At 47.5% G+C, this 16,513-nt stretch overlaps 1 protein-coding gene across 1 annotated transcript in view; it reads right to left on the bottom strand.

Moving 5' to 3' along the window:
* Positions 1-16,131, bottom strand: part of ETS1 (ETS proto-oncogene 1, transcription factor) — a 77,609-nt gene extending 61,478 nt beyond the window's left edge. Inside the window, exons 1-3 of the mRNA XM_082778053.1 lie at positions 16,001-16,131; positions 9,278-9,360; positions 6,864-7,008 (exon numbers count right to left, since the gene is read on the bottom strand). Coding sequence (XP_082634179.1) covers positions 6,864-7,008; positions 9,278-9,349 — 217 coding nt within the window. The 5' untranslated portion in view covers positions 9,350-9,360; positions 16,001-16,131. The remainder of the gene's footprint in view (positions 1-6,863; positions 7,009-9,277; positions 9,361-16,000) is intronic.
* Between the last annotated feature and the right edge of the window lie 382 nt (positions 16,132-16,513).

Raw genomic sequence — 16,513 nt, 5'->3', positions numbered from 1 at the left:
TTCTGCTGACCCAAGCAGAGACAGCTTTCCTTTCTGTAGATGTCTGCAGCAGTCAGGCAGAGTTCTCAGGCAAGAATAGCTATGAAATTCTATAGGACGGCTCATAAACCATAGAAAAAAAAGGTTTAATTTCCTACTAAAAATTCCCAACGACTCATTCCCAAAGGGCTGGCATGCCAAAGGGCCGCTGCAGAGTGCTGGCTCCCCTTCCGCAGCAGCTCTTCGCTCTGGCTTCAAAACCAGGGAGCAGGGAAGGAACGCGTGGGCAGGCTGCGAGCTCTCCGCAGCTCCCCAGCGCTCAGCTGTGTTGGCAGCACCAGGGTTAACCGCGGCGGCGCCCTGTAATGCAATGATTTCTGGTTTATTTCAGCAGGGGAAGTGTGTCCCGGCCTGATTAGCCCAATGGTTTCCTCTTTTCCCATAACCTCCAGACCCCCATGGCCTAAGTGTTTACTTTCTGAAATAAAAAATCTGCCAGTGTTTTTCTTTTTTCGGGGCATGTGTATTTTGGGAGGATTCAGGGGGAGGGAAGCGGAGGGGGGAGCTGAATGGGATGGGAGGCTCGCATACACCTCCCTTCTCTCTCCCACCCCTCACCCCCAGCTCCTTTCCAGCTGCAACCTCTGAGCTGAGACTTCTGGCTTCAATGTGAGAGAGGGAGAGAGAAATGTATTAATGAGAGAGTTCAGCCTCTTGCTTCAGCAGCTATAAACACAGTGAACATCTGGAGGGAGAGAGAGGTGCTTCACGCTGCCAGGAGCTGAAAGAAACAGGCTGTTTTCAGGGTCCCAGCCCCCCATGCTCTCCACGTCCCCCTCTGCGTGCCCTGCGCATACCCAGCATCACCCAGCCAGCCCTGTCCATCCAGAGAGAAAACAGGAGCTGGTCTCGCTCCTGCTGCCCTCCCTGCTCCAGTCAGCACAGCAAAGCCCACCGAGGGCACTGCTGCAAGAAGGGCTGGCCATGTGCATCCCAAACTCCCTGGAGAAGGTGTTCTGCTGCCCAGTATCCCCTGAAGCAAACGCTCCTGGGTCTCAGCACATTTGTGTAGTCAAAGGGGGTTGGGAAAGCTCAAAGAAGCATCTGTGCTTTGCATAGCCTTCCTGAAGCAAGTGTTCGGTGGCACAGGATGGAAACAAGTATATCCAGAGGGAGATTCACTCCATCCCTACAGAGGGATCCATGCTACTCCAAGAGCAATGACAAACGAGGCATCTGCAGCCACCCTCGAGGCACTAAGGACCAGCCTGTGGCTTAGTCCCTTCTGCATCGAGTTACTCCTTCCCCACAGCATACCAAAGCTGCCAGTGCTGCTGCTCATTTTCATGATGTTCCTGGTGCGGTACACTACCAGAGCCTCACACCTTGCCTCGTGCTGAGCTCCAGCCCCCCTGTTATGCTGGAGACCCTTAGCAAATCTGCAGGTAGCACCCCCAAAAACATGCAACAGCCTTCCCATTTTCTCCCAGCCTCATCCAGCACCGACTCCCTGTTCAGAGCACAATTCCTCCCTGTGCGGCAGCCGATCCCCAGCTGACACGAGTCTGCAGCTCAAGTGGGAAAAGTACTCAGTGCTCATTCTCTGGTGATGACCCAACATGCAGGGATCTCCCTGGGGTTTTGTCTCTGAGGCGAGACAGGGATTTTTCCAGAGTCAGGCAGGAAACAAATAGAAAAGTGAAAGCCTGGATTTTTGTCATTCTGTTGCTTCAGTGCAAATAAACCTCTCCACGTTCCGACTTGCAGCAGGTTACAGCAGGGGTGCAGAGGGAGTGTAAATAGGTATCAAAGGGTCGCCTGCATGTGTTTTCCTCACCTGCAAAATGAAGATCCACACTACTCTGGCACTCAGTTCAGTTCCCACTAACGTGAAGAGCAAACCAGTAACTGCTCAGCTCCCACTAATATGAAGAGCTAACCAGGAATTGCTCAGCATCCTTCAGAGGGCCCTTGTAAAAGAGCCAGGAGAGATGCAGACACCCCTGGCAGCCAGTGGCACAATTCATTCACAAGGCGTAGAAGGATCTTTTCTCTTCACCGCTAGATCCAAGTAAGTGCTCTTAATGGAGAAAATTGTGTATGCCCTTCAACAAACCCAGAGCACTCATTTGTAGTAGATGTGACATGACTTGAACTAGAGCCAATGAAAAACCCAAAGGCTGCCAGGAAGAAAAAGGGTCAAAAAAAAACCATTCCAGCCAGCTATAAACAGCTCCAGACCCTAAGGCTTGCAAGAAGCTGCGCTGCCTCACTGGCCAGAGGATGACAGCGGTGCCCAGCAGAAAGGCCTCGTTCATGCCCCGTGGCAATAGGACCCCAAGGACCAGGCAGGGTGAGCTGCAAGTGCGGGGGAATCAAGCAGCCATGGGCTGGGCAGAGGCAGCTACACAGAGGATTTTGTTCATGGCTTTTGTTGAGCCTTGAAATGAATTAGCATCCACTGCCTCGGCACTCTCTGGTCCCTCCCCATGGTGGCTCACTCCTTTTCCCCCCACCTGCTGTTTCCCTTCACCTTCCTCCACGTCCTCCCTTGCCCGCTCCTCATTTATTTAGGAGGGAGAGGACAGGCGGGCCGGTCCAGCAGAGCCGTCACGAGCTGCCTGAGAAGTCCTGCTAGGTCTCGCAGCCGCAAGCAGATGTGCGTGCCCTGTGAAAAGACGCCCATTCATCTCTGCGGAGAGCGTGCGGGGGAGGCAGCGGCGCAGGGGAGGGGGGAAGTGTTGGAGGAGGCTGAGAAAAGGAAGGAGGCCGCAGTTAAAAATAGGATAAAAGGACATGAAAAAAATGCAGATTTTTTTTTTTTTTTTTAAGCTTCACTTGGAAAATGTGCTGCAGCTGGAGAAGCCATCGGGCTGAGCCTGGTCGGCTTTCACCTTCCCCCCCTCTCCCCCTCCCCAGGCTCCCTTCCTCCGTGCGTGGGCCTGGAAGACAGCCCAGAAAATGCTCACAGAAAGAGCTTTCCTCCGGGGATATCCAACGGGACCCAGAAGGGGAGAGAGCAGGTCTTGCTGCAAAGGAGGGCAACGTGGGGAAAAGCAGGGACAGCCTGCGATGGATGCAGGCAGCACCTGGGGGATTTCTGCCTGCAGCCCGGTCTGAGCTGAGAGCGGGGCTTCGAGAAAGATCACAGCCAGAGCAGGGTGGGTGCAAAGGGAAGGGCATCTCTACTTTGTCTGCATGGGGCAAGGCATCAAGCTGCAATGCTTTGTTTCAGCTCCAAGGGCTTTATTTTCCTACCAAGCCCATTGTGACACCACGGTGGCCCAGGCTGCAGGCCCCCAACCTAAGATGTCCACTTGGATGCAGGCTTGCAGCCTTAGGGACACACTGCCCCCAAGCTAACAACCCCAAAACATTCTGGGTTGAGAGGTGACACCAAGGCAATGTGGCCAGACAGCACGGCCACAGACTGGGTCAGTCTGTCCTCTCTGCACCGTGCCCTCCCACAGCACTGGTCTGAACTGCTCTGGGTGCTGGGGATCAGCCCAACATGGTGCCTTTTATTTCTGACAGCGTCTCAGTGCCTGGAGCCTGATCAAAATCAGCAGCATTGCTTTCACAGCAGCATAAACTAGAGAAGCAGGGTCAGACCCACAGCTCTAATTTCTCCTCTAGAAGCTTTAATTCCATTCCTCGTCTTGCAAACCTCAAACTCAAGCCCATTTGCTTGAGTGAAAACAGAATCACTCACCCAAAGGCTCCTGTAGTGTCCAAAATGCTGGAAACACCTTCAGTCCAAGAATGCTAACTCAGCACAACAACAATCATAGAAACTTCTTCCGCTATAGTCATTTCATCTTTCTCTTGCCATTAACAACAGTTTTATCTCCCCTAACACTAAGAAAAATAAACCAGTTCATAGTGGAAGGGGTTGTCAAAATGACCTTGGCTCAAAAAGGCAGTGCAGCCAGGACTATGTCAGTGCTGAAGTTACGATACTGCTATCAAATCTTTTCCTCCACTCCAGTTTTGTGCCTAACATTGTATCAGCCAAAAAATATTACCAAAGGGTAATATTAGGATACTATTGCTCCAGGCACTAAACATCTGAGTGCTAAGTGTGACAGCATCCTTTCAGTGGCCCTGGTGCATCAGGTAGATGCACAGCACCCTTAATTTTAGCTCACCAGATAATGCAACTAAGAACCAATGGCTTCTACTCTCCTGTTCCCATAGGAGCTAGTTTTCATAACCAAGCAGCTCTTGCTAGTTATTTCCTAACACCTTGGGGATGTGCCTTTTTACTTGCTATGGACCCAATCATAGTTTGTTCTCCGGGCAGTAATAGCCCCCACCTATGCATTGCAGGTTGTGATAGCAAAGTAGCAGATAAAACTGACTACATACATTTCCGATTTCTTGCCTAAATTAAAAATATAATAGTAATAATAATAATAATAAACACTCTCTCCTTGTCTCTATTGACAAACTAAATTCACATCAAGCTTTCCTTTATACTTATTACCAAATAATCTTAGCAGACTAAGTGCAACATAAATAAACACCAAGGCAAAATACCTTCTCTAAAGGCAAGCAGCTCTAGAACTTTTAGAAGTATTGCGGGTTTCTATTACAAGAGGATATATTCACACTTGCATTTTCCTTGTTGACTTGTTTCTTTCACCAACACCAGGACCATGAAAACCAAAATAGCCTCCAGTACACCAGAAGAATAGATGACAAATGGTTTTAATGTGCACCCGAAACACAAAGGAGAAATGAAAGACCGTTCCTAGCAGTGTATACAAATGAGAGTTTCCTCTCATTTAAAATTAGAAACTGCTCTAGACTGTGAAGAAACGATAGTATATTAAAAAAATATCAGAGAAAGAGTACCTTGCACTGCAACACGAAGAACTGAAAGATAATTCTTAGGTATTGCAAGAGATTGAGAGGTCTGTCCTACCAGTCCCGGTGTAATGAAAGTTGGATCAAAAACCTGTTGAAGACAATGACTTTTTTTTTTTCTGTCTTCACTGAGCTTTGAACCAGGCTCCAGACTTTGCAGCAAGAAATTTCACAGACCCAGCATGGGGTAATGAAGATCTGGGTTGCAGATACGTTGGTCCCTGGGGAGAGCACTTTCACAGAAAAGGGGAGAGGGTAGGAAAAAAAGAAAAAAAAAAAAAAAAGAAAAAGAAAACTTTCCAGGCACAGATTTGCAAAATGTTTGAGTAAATCCAAATGCTGCAAGGGCAGATTTCATCAGAGCAGAGTTGACATCACGCTGAGAGAGGTCACCCACAGGAGTTGAGCAAATAGCTGAAATAAGAACGGCTGGGAATAGACAGCAGAGTTTTTCTCCAGCCACAGCTCTCTGTGTCCATCTCCAGCTAACATACAAGTGCTCACCAAAGGAAAAAAAAAAAATCAAAATGCCTGAATATTTGCCAAGGAGAGATTTCAAACTGTACATTTGACCGCAACAGTTACTGGTTCTGCTGAACTCTTTAGCTGCAAAAAGTCTCTAAACATCAGGGCTTTTCCCCTCCCAAGGGACCAATGTGCATAACTAACGAGCCGGGAACAAGTCACAGAAGACCAGCACATGCCATGCAAAAGCTTACATGGGATTTATGTGCTTCATGATAGGCTTATGTGGGACTTAAGTGAAACATAAACTTCATATTGGCCCTTGGCAAAGGTCACATTCGTGCAACTTGAGCTCTTTCACTCAGTTTTGTGGTCGGCTTGTGCCACGGCGTACCCAAGCCCTCTCCTTTGCCACGGCACAAATGGGGAAGTGATATCTGGTGGAAGCTCTTCCCAAAACCAATCACACTGCTGTGGACAGGCAAAGCCTCCAAGAAAAGCAGCACACAGGGTTAGGGAACACACCACACTGCAGTGGAAACAGGCCTTGCACCAAGGTCCAAAGCTCTTTGCCCATGCCTTGTCTCTGGGAAATCCTTCACCACCCATTTGATATCCCCACTACCAGCTGAGTATATAAGCAGCAGCCCAAACTGCAAAGCTCTGCTTCGAGATTCACAGGTTGAATGATGTGCATGGCAAGAATTAGTCACAGGCGATTTTGTAACGACTTTGAAAGTATGAATGCATTAGAGACTAGTATCATCTAGTCAAAGCCAGTGAATTGGCTTAACTGTACCGCACACCACAACCATCCAACCCTGACAGCACAGCACGGCCACACAGCTCCAGTTGTGGTTATTTTGCACCACCTGAATACTGTACACCACCATCCCCGGAGCAAGGGAACAGATCTGAACTACAAGGGCAAGAGAGCCAAAATTATTGTAATAGCAGAATTAAAACTCGGGAGACCCAGGCTCCACTCCATGCTCCACAGAGGCTCCATCATCATTCAAAGGAAACCAGCTGAAGACTGTGCTAATGCCATTAGACACGTTAGAAGCACTGATGATGCAACCAGAAGCTGGGCAGTTCTGCCTTGCTACAGCACACAGTATCCTCTTGTAAACCCTGCGTCTATCAAGACCCCAGGGAGTAAAAAAACAGGGCAGCAATCCCTGGATGTAAGGGTCTGTGCGTGCACATCCCTGCACACCTCACAGAAGTCCCCACCTGAAAGCAGGGAGGACTAACATCACTTCCAGCACGAGAATTTTTAGTGAAGCAAAGTAGCTTTAAGTCTTTTATCCACTTTCTAGTCTCATCTCCTCTGAGGGAGACCCTTGATGGCCAGCAAGGGAGATAGAGATCTGCTTTCCAGAAGTGATGCTGTTAGCTCTTCTATGGACTCATGAGATATACACTCCTCAAGCACATTAAACCAGGACTTTAAACCTCAACTTCCCACTTGAGCACGCTGCCAAGCCCCAGCAACAAAGGAGGAACATGCCACCCCTCCTCACACACCCCCAGACGAGGGGTCCTACCCGTGCTGTAGTGCTCCAGGCCGGTGGGCACCTCCTGTATGGCAGACTCATCCCAGAGCGGGTAGCAAGCCCTGGGCTGGTAGCAGGCAGACTGGAACCCGCAGGTCATCCAGGGATCCTCACAGGAGCCGACAGCACCTTGCTTCTGGCCATGGGAGAAGGGAAAATGTCACCTCAGCAAGCAAAGCAAACCCCAAACCATCCACCCCCTTTATCTGAAAGTCACAAAGCATTTCCCTACCCATTCAGGTGCAAAATAACAGCAAATGGGAGGAAGAGTTTGCATTTTTAATGGTGGACTTGGCAGCAATTTTGATCTTAGAGGTCTTTTCACACTTAAATGGTTCTACAATTTTTGTTGCCAACAAGCAAGGCAAAGCCGCAGCAGTTAATGGAGCAGCAAGACCCATCCCCAGGATATCAGACATGCCAATTGTAGCCACCACACCACCCATAGAACCTGTTTATTCCACCTATCTGCACCTCCAGAGAAAATATTATTTTCCATAGTTGTGCTCCCTGTTATTAAACCTGGTTGTTTCCCAGGTAAAGCACTGACTGGGCCGAACAGGCTCAAGGAGCAGCCAGGAGTCAAGCAGCTGAAGAAACAGTGTCATCTGGTGTAATTCACCTCAAAACTCACCCAGCTGAGGAGCAAGCAGGTCATGACAAGGTCAAAAAGCTCCTTTTAAAAATAAAATGGAGGAAAAGAGGAGGAAGGGGGGGCTGTGGTGACCAAAATGGCAGCAGGCAGGGGCCTGGCCTGCTGCCCTCCTCAGAGAGGGTCCCAGGGCAAGCTGAGGTGCCATTGAAGGACACCCCAAAAGAAGGACTGTTATTTCATCCCTGCCAACTAGACACTTTTGGTTTTTTGGACAATTTGAGGCAAAATATCCAATAGTCTCCCCAAAATTGTGGGGGGACCCACAGTGAGGGAAGTGCTGGCCCTCAGCACTGTACATTCATGGTTGCTTGCATTGATATTCATTGATGCGTGCATTGTTCGTTAGTTGTTGTGATAATTATTTATCTTATTGATAGGTATGCATATAAATGCATATATGTGCATAAAAATGTATTATTGCATATACTTCACATAATAGACTGTTACATGCTTATGCCCTATATACATTACTTATGCCACACAGATACATGTGTGGATCATGTGTTATATAGGCATGCATATAGTCCTAGGTTGTGATCGTCGCTATATGTAATCCACATCCTTGTTTATATGGATGTGTAAAAATTTATATATATACACACACACACAAACATATATATATATGGAAATAATAACAGGATATAATTTTATATATACAGCTGTAATATATATATACACACACATATACCCTATAAAAACACATGGCATATATACATACATAGATGTATGTGCACGTATACCACATGTATGTAAAATCCACATAGGATTTTACATACATATGAATACATTGATAAGAGAATAACATATACATATGTGTAGTGAAACCTCTAAATAAATTCAGGATGCTTTCAGTCATTTAATTTATTATTTCCCACAGAAATAGTTTTGCTTCATTTCCAATCAATATTTAAATGCCTAATAAATTCTTGGAAACATTTAAAAAGAAGATATCGAGCTGTATTAGACATTTTTCATGTGTCATAGTGGCATTTTCTTCCTAATTTGGTGAAAATTTTGCTTTCTAGCAAGTTGTTTGTATCCCCTGCTGTGTCAGCTCAGCTATGGCTTACATCCAACCTCATCTAGGATCTTTAACACTAGCCATAATTTCTTTGGACAAATGTCCACTACTGTGATTTCTCTAAATAAAAGTCATGTATAAACATAAGATGACGGGCAGCACAAAGAAAGCACAGTCCCAGCTCAGGAGCAACGCAAGGCACTGTCAAACCCATCCCACAGCTGCTGGCAGTTGGCACAGGCATGCCCAGCATCACACTGTAACGTATATTACACACAACCACCCGTCAACTGCACAAACAGAAAGGAACTGCCTGGGGAGAGAAAGCCCCGTATTTGTCCAAAAAAACTCTAGCCAAACCAACTGAACCTTTTCCAAAGCTTGGTCTGCTTTGTGCTGATGCCGCTACATTCATCCACAGCAGGTGAAGGTCAGTGCGGAGAGCGGAGGCTGCGGGACAATGGTTACCCTAACAATCCTCCTCTGACGACAAGCACAGGAAATCCGATGCAGCGATCCTATTTCCAGCTTGGGCTTGCAAGCTCGAGAGGTTGAGATAAGCTCTGGGTAAACACTCAGCATTTGGACACTGCTCTGAACTACATGAAACCTTGGAACGATTTAGCGGTCAACACTGAGCTGTGTCAATGAATGGTCTCGCAATGTCACAACAGCCAAAGAGAAAACCTACTTCTAGGGATAGAAAAATAACCCAATCTCTCTTCTTACCATCACTCCAGGGCGAGCCAAAGGATAAGGGCCTGCACTGCCAATGGCTGTGTCCATATAGTAACTCATCATCTCTGAGGTGCCTGCAGAAATGGAGACAGACATTAGATGCTCTGCTGCAGGAGTCTGGCATGGCATAAAAATTGACAGCAGCAGCTAGACCCACTGCATAACCTGTGTTTTCTCACAACCATATTAAGGTGGGACCAGGCTATCATCTTAATGACTTTAAGCTGCAAACGTAAAAGGGGAAAAAAATCTGTATTAATAATTGGTGTTGTGATTGGATGTGTACATATCAACAAAGCAAATACAAATCCATTAGTGTAAACTGATGGGAGCCGGACAATGCTGAATGAATTATCACCTGGAAGCTGATGGAGCTGCTCTGGGGGTGGATGAGATCATATTTCCTTTGCTGGAGAACTAGTGGGAAATTGTTGCCAATTTTTTTCCCCCCTCCAATTTGTTGAGATCAACACCTTTCCTGTAAAATTTTCATCAAAAGCAATCCGTCTCACCAAAAAAACTTCTATTTTCCAGAAATATCTTCTGTTTACCTGACTTAGCTTCAGTCCCCCTTGCTAAAGCTCTGTATTGCTGAGACCTAGGTTCATATTCCTGACTAATGTCATTCCTGCCATGGGACATACTCCTCTGAGCAAGTCCTCCCTCCAGTGCTATTTGCTGGATACAATTTTTAATCACTGGTTAGCCCATTTTCAGAGCTGAGTATCTGAAATCTAGTTCTGTTTTCCAATAAGTAGTCATTTTACCTCCTCTCCTTTAAACGCGCAGCAGAGGACAAAGGGCCAGTGAACCTTCTGTGTTTTGAAGGATATAACATAAAGGCACTGGGAGGAAAGAGTAAAAGGGGAGTTGCCTGAGCTCAGAAGGGCTCACTCAAGCAGGATATGACTCGGAGCCAAAGGGAATGGCTATTTTCATCAGACTAATACAGGGCATAGCCCAAGAGACAGAGGAGCTGCTGCTGCTTTAACCGCTCTGAGGACACAGCAACTCCAGCTCCTCCAGAATACCTGCCCTGGGATTTCTGGAGACCTCCTGTAACTGCTGCAGGTGCAAACCCTCATCCGAGTTGTCATCCAGCCAGAGCCACACTACCATCAGCCTCCACCTCTAAGCAGCACCCACAAATAGCCCCCAGAGGCATTGGCAGCCTCCCCCTGCATCTTCCCTGCTCACAAGGCTGGGGGCTTTGCTGCTGCCTGGGCCAGCAAACATCGAGGCCAAGGGCAGAGCCTGCCTCTGCCGTGCCTCACTCACTGCTTCAGCAACAAGGGACTGCAGATAGAGTCTCCCACCACACAGTGTGACTAATTGCCAAATGTGAAACACCTGCATGTGTATGCGTATTAAATTATTATCATCATTTCCTGCTTATTATTACTAACTTTTGCTCTAACACCTTTTTTTTTTTTTTTTTTACTTCTCTTTTTAATTCTCAAAGCTGAGAACTACCAATGTGGTGAAAGAACAGCAACCCCATTTCTCTTTGCACTTAGAGCAAACCCAAAAGCACACATTGCAAGTTACTGTGGCTGAGAAGCCTTAACTAATCTTAGCATCTGAGCACACCCTCCCAGCCTGCTCTAACTAGGCGTTAAAACATGTTTGCTTAATCTCATTGCAGCTGGAGAAAACAAAGAAGGTACATGGAGCCTGTTTCTGTGACTCAGCTAACAAAGGGAAAGTCACCTCATCCCGTTCAGTCACATGCCTGTCCCCTGCTTGTAGCCTTAAACAAGCATAACCATCTCATCTAGACATGACTGATCTCCCTTATGCTAGTCGAAGCCTCAGCGCTACCAAACTCTTTGCATCAAAACATGATAGACATTGGCAAATGAAGGGAAACAGAGAAATCGTCAGCCCAATCCACCTACTTCAATAGCACACACGCCTGAGAGCAAGGAGTTACGGCACTGAACCAGCAGTACCCACGAGCAGCTCTTTTTCCTGCTTTGCAGCTTGTGCAGTAGGCAGTTGGGGCTTGGCTTTGTTTTTCTCCTTTAATCAAGTCACCTAAGTCACACCAGTTCTCATAAACTGTTTTCATGCCTCACTGATTTTTTTTTTTTTTTCAAGATACTGTTGCCAGTTGAACCTTCCAGCAAAGTACCACATGTCTACACTCAGAGCAATACACACTCAGTCATGGGAGAAGCACTAACCCCTCCTGACACCCGGGACAAGGCTTCATGCAATAAAGAATATCAATAAGATCGCTACACAGCTGCAATACGGTACCAGCAGCTCCCTCCTGAGCCCTGCACTGCAAAAGAGGAGTTATCATCTCTAGACAGAGTCCGGTGCCTCCAATAAATTTCCAAGGACAGCTTACTCTTCTGTTTTTCTTCCCCTGCACACTGTGCTCAAGGCAAGTTTACTGCTAGAAAGAACAATTTGGGGTGCAGAAGGACAGTGCAAATTCAGTAGTCGGTCGCACTTCCACCCCTGGCAGTTTAAGGCGGCTCCAGTCCAAACGCAAGTTAAATTCAGACACACACACACACACACCAGCCTGATGCAGATTTTTAGACAGTGAAATAGAACTGGAAGACAAGCCCTGCTAGGAAAAGGCAGGTGAGCAGAGTCCACGCAGACAGAAGACAAATTATGCTCTGGAAAATTAGGTGTGCAAAGCCAGCAACAGGAGGCAAGACAAAAGCAGAAAGGGAGCTCAGGAGTGCTTTGTCCGGGCTAATTTTAACAGAACTTCCACCACTTCCCATAGGAAACTACTTCACAGCCCAATACATCTCTCACTGTCAGCAAGTTTCCCTGATGTTCAAGCCATATTTTTCTTCTCTTGAGCTTTCTCTAATAAGAGCCTAAATAGTTCCTCTCCTCCCCTTGGATGCCATTAGATAGCTTTAATGACCACTCAGGAGCTTGCAGCTGAACTGAATTAAATGATAGCATTCTTTGTGTCAGGTAAGTTGGCCAAAATTAAGGAAATCACTGCAGATTTACACTGAGATAATCAAGGTCCACAGCTCGCTGCAGACTGTTAATAAATAGAGAGGAATCAGAGCCATTTGGTAAAATCCTTAATGACTTAACAGTTTGACTTCAGTCTTATTGTTTGCTCTTATTATTCCTGTCTTATTGTGAAAACATGTGTGGGAAAAGCAGTATTTATTCTGGGGCTTGATCAACTACCAGCCGAAGCTATTAGACTCTTGGGTCATTTCTAAACCAAATTAAAGTTTTAATTTCATTTCAACATCCTTCCCTGAGAACTGTCCCTCCTTACATGAGAGGTTTTTAAAACAAATTACCAAGTTTAGTTTAAAAGGGGAAAAATGATTTGTCCTCTTGGTTAAATGCACACCTTTGTGACATTAGGGAAAAGTTTAAAAGCAAAGGTGAACTGTATCTGTTGGATATCTGAAGACCCTTTACAAGATTCCCTTGTAGTGTCTAAGTATTACATTGTTTGAATGGGGAAAGGGAAGTCGAGTGAGACCACGGTGACTTTCCTGTGGCAGAGACGAGACTCCCATCTCTGTTTCCCAGTTTAGCACCCTGTGCACTGGTCTCCCTGTGTTCTGTAAGACCGCGTGGCTCAGAGTTCTCCACAGTTTCTGAGCTCTTGGCCCATGCTAGGCTTCTGCCCACGCCATATCCTTCATCCCCAGGCTGGCAGCCCAGCAGAGGTCTCACTGAAGGGCAGCATGACTGGGACAGCTGCAATCAGTATTTGGGTGTTTTTTTCCATCCCAGTAAACCAACAAGGTTCCCTTTCCTTGCGGTTAGATGGGGATTCAGGAGGAAAGGGCAGCATTAGTAACCTCATCAAAATATTTCTAGTTTTCAAGAACAGGAGTGAAGACTTTAAAAATGCAAAGGAGTACCTCTGACGTGCCCATCCTCCACGGGCTGCTGTGCTGGCAGCTCACTGCCCCAAAGTTGCTTAGTGATAGCCATTTTATTTTTTCATCAAGTAATAATTTATCATCTTTGAGGGGGTGGGGAAAATAGCTCATAGAAATGACATTCTTCCGCAAGGTTTTAACCCTTGAAACCCTAACACTTTCCAGGCTGCCTGCCAATTCAGTTTTCCGGGGGAATAGTGTTTGTTGATCTGCTGGCATGTTAAAAAGCTCATTCAATTCATCAAACCCTGGCACCAGCTTAAAATAAAAGGAGCATCCCTGGTGCAGGGATACAAGCAATAGAAATGAGCATGTTTCTCTTGCTGCCAGCTATTTACAAAACATGCTTTTTAACAGATTGGCCACCTCCTGTCTCTGCTTCATATCAGGGGCTCCTACATTTATTCTGATTTAGAAACTTTGCAGTGTTCTCAAAGATAATACTTCATTTACTGAAGGGAAGCCAGGCAGGGTGGGAAATAATGGTGCTATAGTAAATAGAGCAATATATTAATTGCTTTTCTGCACCTTCAGTAAATTAAAGGACTTGCCCAAGCTCATGTAGAGAAAGTGAGGGTGAGAGACTGAGTATCTGTGCCCCTAAGCCTCTACCTTAACTTTGTAGTAGTGACTGCAGCGGGGTTGGCGCTGCCCTAAGAAGTTTTTCGGTGCTGGGTCTGGGTCTGGTGCAGTTCATGGGGTGGGGGGTTGCTTGTCTGCACATAACTCACTGTGCTAACGCCATGCCTTTGCTTTTTTCGGTAGGTGCCAGACCTGAAGGAGATTTGGTGGTGGCTCGGCAGCCTACCTATGTGGCCAGACAAACCCTAGCTGGGCAGGATGGCTGCTGACAAGGCAGCACCAGCACGGTTGTGGTTCAGATCAGTCTCATAGGCACACGCACACACCCTTGTTCTCTGCGCTTGGGTGTGGGCTGCTTTCTGCTTCAGACTTCTCCTTTACCCTGGTCATTCATCTATTACTAAGCCTCTATATTAAAATCTAGCTAAAGTAATGCCACCGTCGACGGCATCACCAAATCTATAGCGAAGTGACACCTGCAGGTGGTGCTCAGGAGGGGGTTTGGGTGGGATGCTAAAGCAGGGAGGCGGTTGCCAATAATCACACTGCTGCTCCTGGATCAGAGCAGCTATCTGCAGCAGCAGGAAGATGTGAATGGGTGGGGGGGTTAATTAGGTCATCTGTTATTTCACTCATGTATTTCCCTCTGTGAAATAACAGACTTACAGCACAGCGTCATGGGCCAGATCCCCAGGTGGGGCAAAGCAAATGGGGAAAGAACAGGACATGTTTCTGACTGTTCTGCAAGGGGTCCCCTACCCTGGGAAAGGATCTGGTGCCACAAGGATTATGCACTGCCCATGTCACAGAGCCCAAACTGCCCTGTGGGATCAAAGACCCAGCTGTGCTTTGGTGTTTTGCTCCAGACTCTCTGTTTGACCTGTGGAAGGATGCTTGGGACCAGACTGCCCAAATCTGCTGGTGCTTTGAAAATGCTAAGCATTAAATATTCAAACAGCTGTAGAAAGTTAGCAAAGAGAAACCAGTTTGTCTGCACATTGCCAGATGTAGAAAGGTGACAATAGCGCAGGGGCGTTTTCTGGTTTGGAGATATGCATGGTACCCCAAAAGCCCAGTGGTAAAGCTGAGGGCTGGGGACATGCACAGGTCCTAATGCCAGGTGCACAAAACGCTCTGCAATCTTCCAAAAACCTCACAACCACTGGATGAGAGCAGTCATTACCTGCTGCCCAAGGTGCAAATATCTGGGTAGCCCCAAATATCTGGCTTGCCAGAAAATTGTTTACAAGACAGGCAGGGGCCAGCTCCAAAATGCAGCCGGATTAGAGGCAGCATGAATGAGGCTGCAACCAGGAAACAGCTCCGGACCCAGCCCACAGCCCCCAAAGGTGTCAGTTGACAGCACAGGATGGGAAGTTGATGGTAACTGCAATACCGAGCGAGTGGCCACATGCAAAGCGAGGATTTGGAGGCTAAAGGGAAGGGGGAAGGCCTTGGGTGCATGTCTCAGGGACTCACGGCTCCTGCTGGCTCCTTGTGGCTGGGCAAGGGGTGCAGGGTTGTGCCCTTCCCAAGGAACCACAACGGCACAGCCGCAAATCCCCACAGCTGCCACGCTAAGGGCTCCTTACTCCAGCCCCTACCAAACGCAAACACTGGCACCTGTGGCACTTTCTGCCCTTTGGGGGATGCCATTGCTATTGCAAATGCACAGAACTGCAGCAGCGAACCCCCTATAGCATCTCCCTAGACAGAAACGAGCCCCATCTGAGGGGTGAACATCAGCCTGTCTGCACCCCATCCGTGTGTCTGTGCCCCCGGCTGCACTGGCTGCAGTGAGCCGAGAGAGCATCTGAGCCCGGGCACCTCGCTTCTCCCCCTCCTCACAGCGATAACCAAGAAACCACCACCCAGAAAACAAAAAAATAACTCAAAAAATAGGAGGAACTGCAAATGCAATCCACTGTAATAATGCCAAGGCGCAGCCTTCTGCCTAGATGAGGAACACAATAGCATTCTCCAAAACATGCATATAAACTTTATGTACTCTCTATATAAAAATAAAAAGGATTTTTTAAGGGAAGCATCAGCTCAGACATTTATAAGACCCTGCGGTACCATTAGCAAACACATCAATCAGTTACTGGGTGAAACTGGGAATGGGGAGAGAAAAAGTAAATCACCGGCAAAACAAATCTTAGACGTATCCTGAAAATGAACACAGGTACCTACAGCCCACAGAAGAGTTTAAAGCGACTCTCTCCCCACCGCCACTTACTACTTATCTGGAAGACCAGGGAAAAAGCTTATGTCCTCCACGGCTTCCCACACTTGTCTCCGATCTCTCTCCAGCTACCTGGTGCTATCCTCTGCGCTGGAGCTGGAGAGGATGGAAATACCATAGTGTTTGCGGCAGGGCCGCCTATTCAAAGGGAGGGGGAGTGGTCAGCCCCGCATCCAGGGCGGTGGGAAAGGCGAGCTCCACGCCACTCACGCTCTGGCCGCCACCGCCAGCCAGGAAGGGCCAGCACCTCTGGCACATGTCACGCCGCGACCCCACCGCAGGGTGCCCGGCCTCGGCGGTGGCTGCTGGGTCCACACGGCTGCTGCTGTGCTGGGGGCTTCTGCAAAGCTGTCCTGGGGTTTCGATGTGCTATGCAGGGGTCAGCCGGCCCCACCGAGTCCCCATAAGGTGGGAGTTATTCTTGCAGGGAGGCTAAGAAAAAAGGCATTCAGGGCACAACCTGGGCAAGGTTTATCCAGCAACAGCCCGAGCGCTGAGCCCCAAAAC

The sequence above is a fragment of the Aythya marila genome, assembly GCF_965140915.1.
Source record: "Aythya marila genome assembly, chromosome: 23".
In the NCBI taxonomy this organism is placed as follows: domain Eukaryota; kingdom Metazoa; phylum Chordata; class Aves; order Anseriformes; family Anatidae; genus Aythya; species Aythya marila.
Note: the sequence above shows the minus strand (reverse complement) of the source record. Positions and strands in the feature narration are given on the sequence as shown.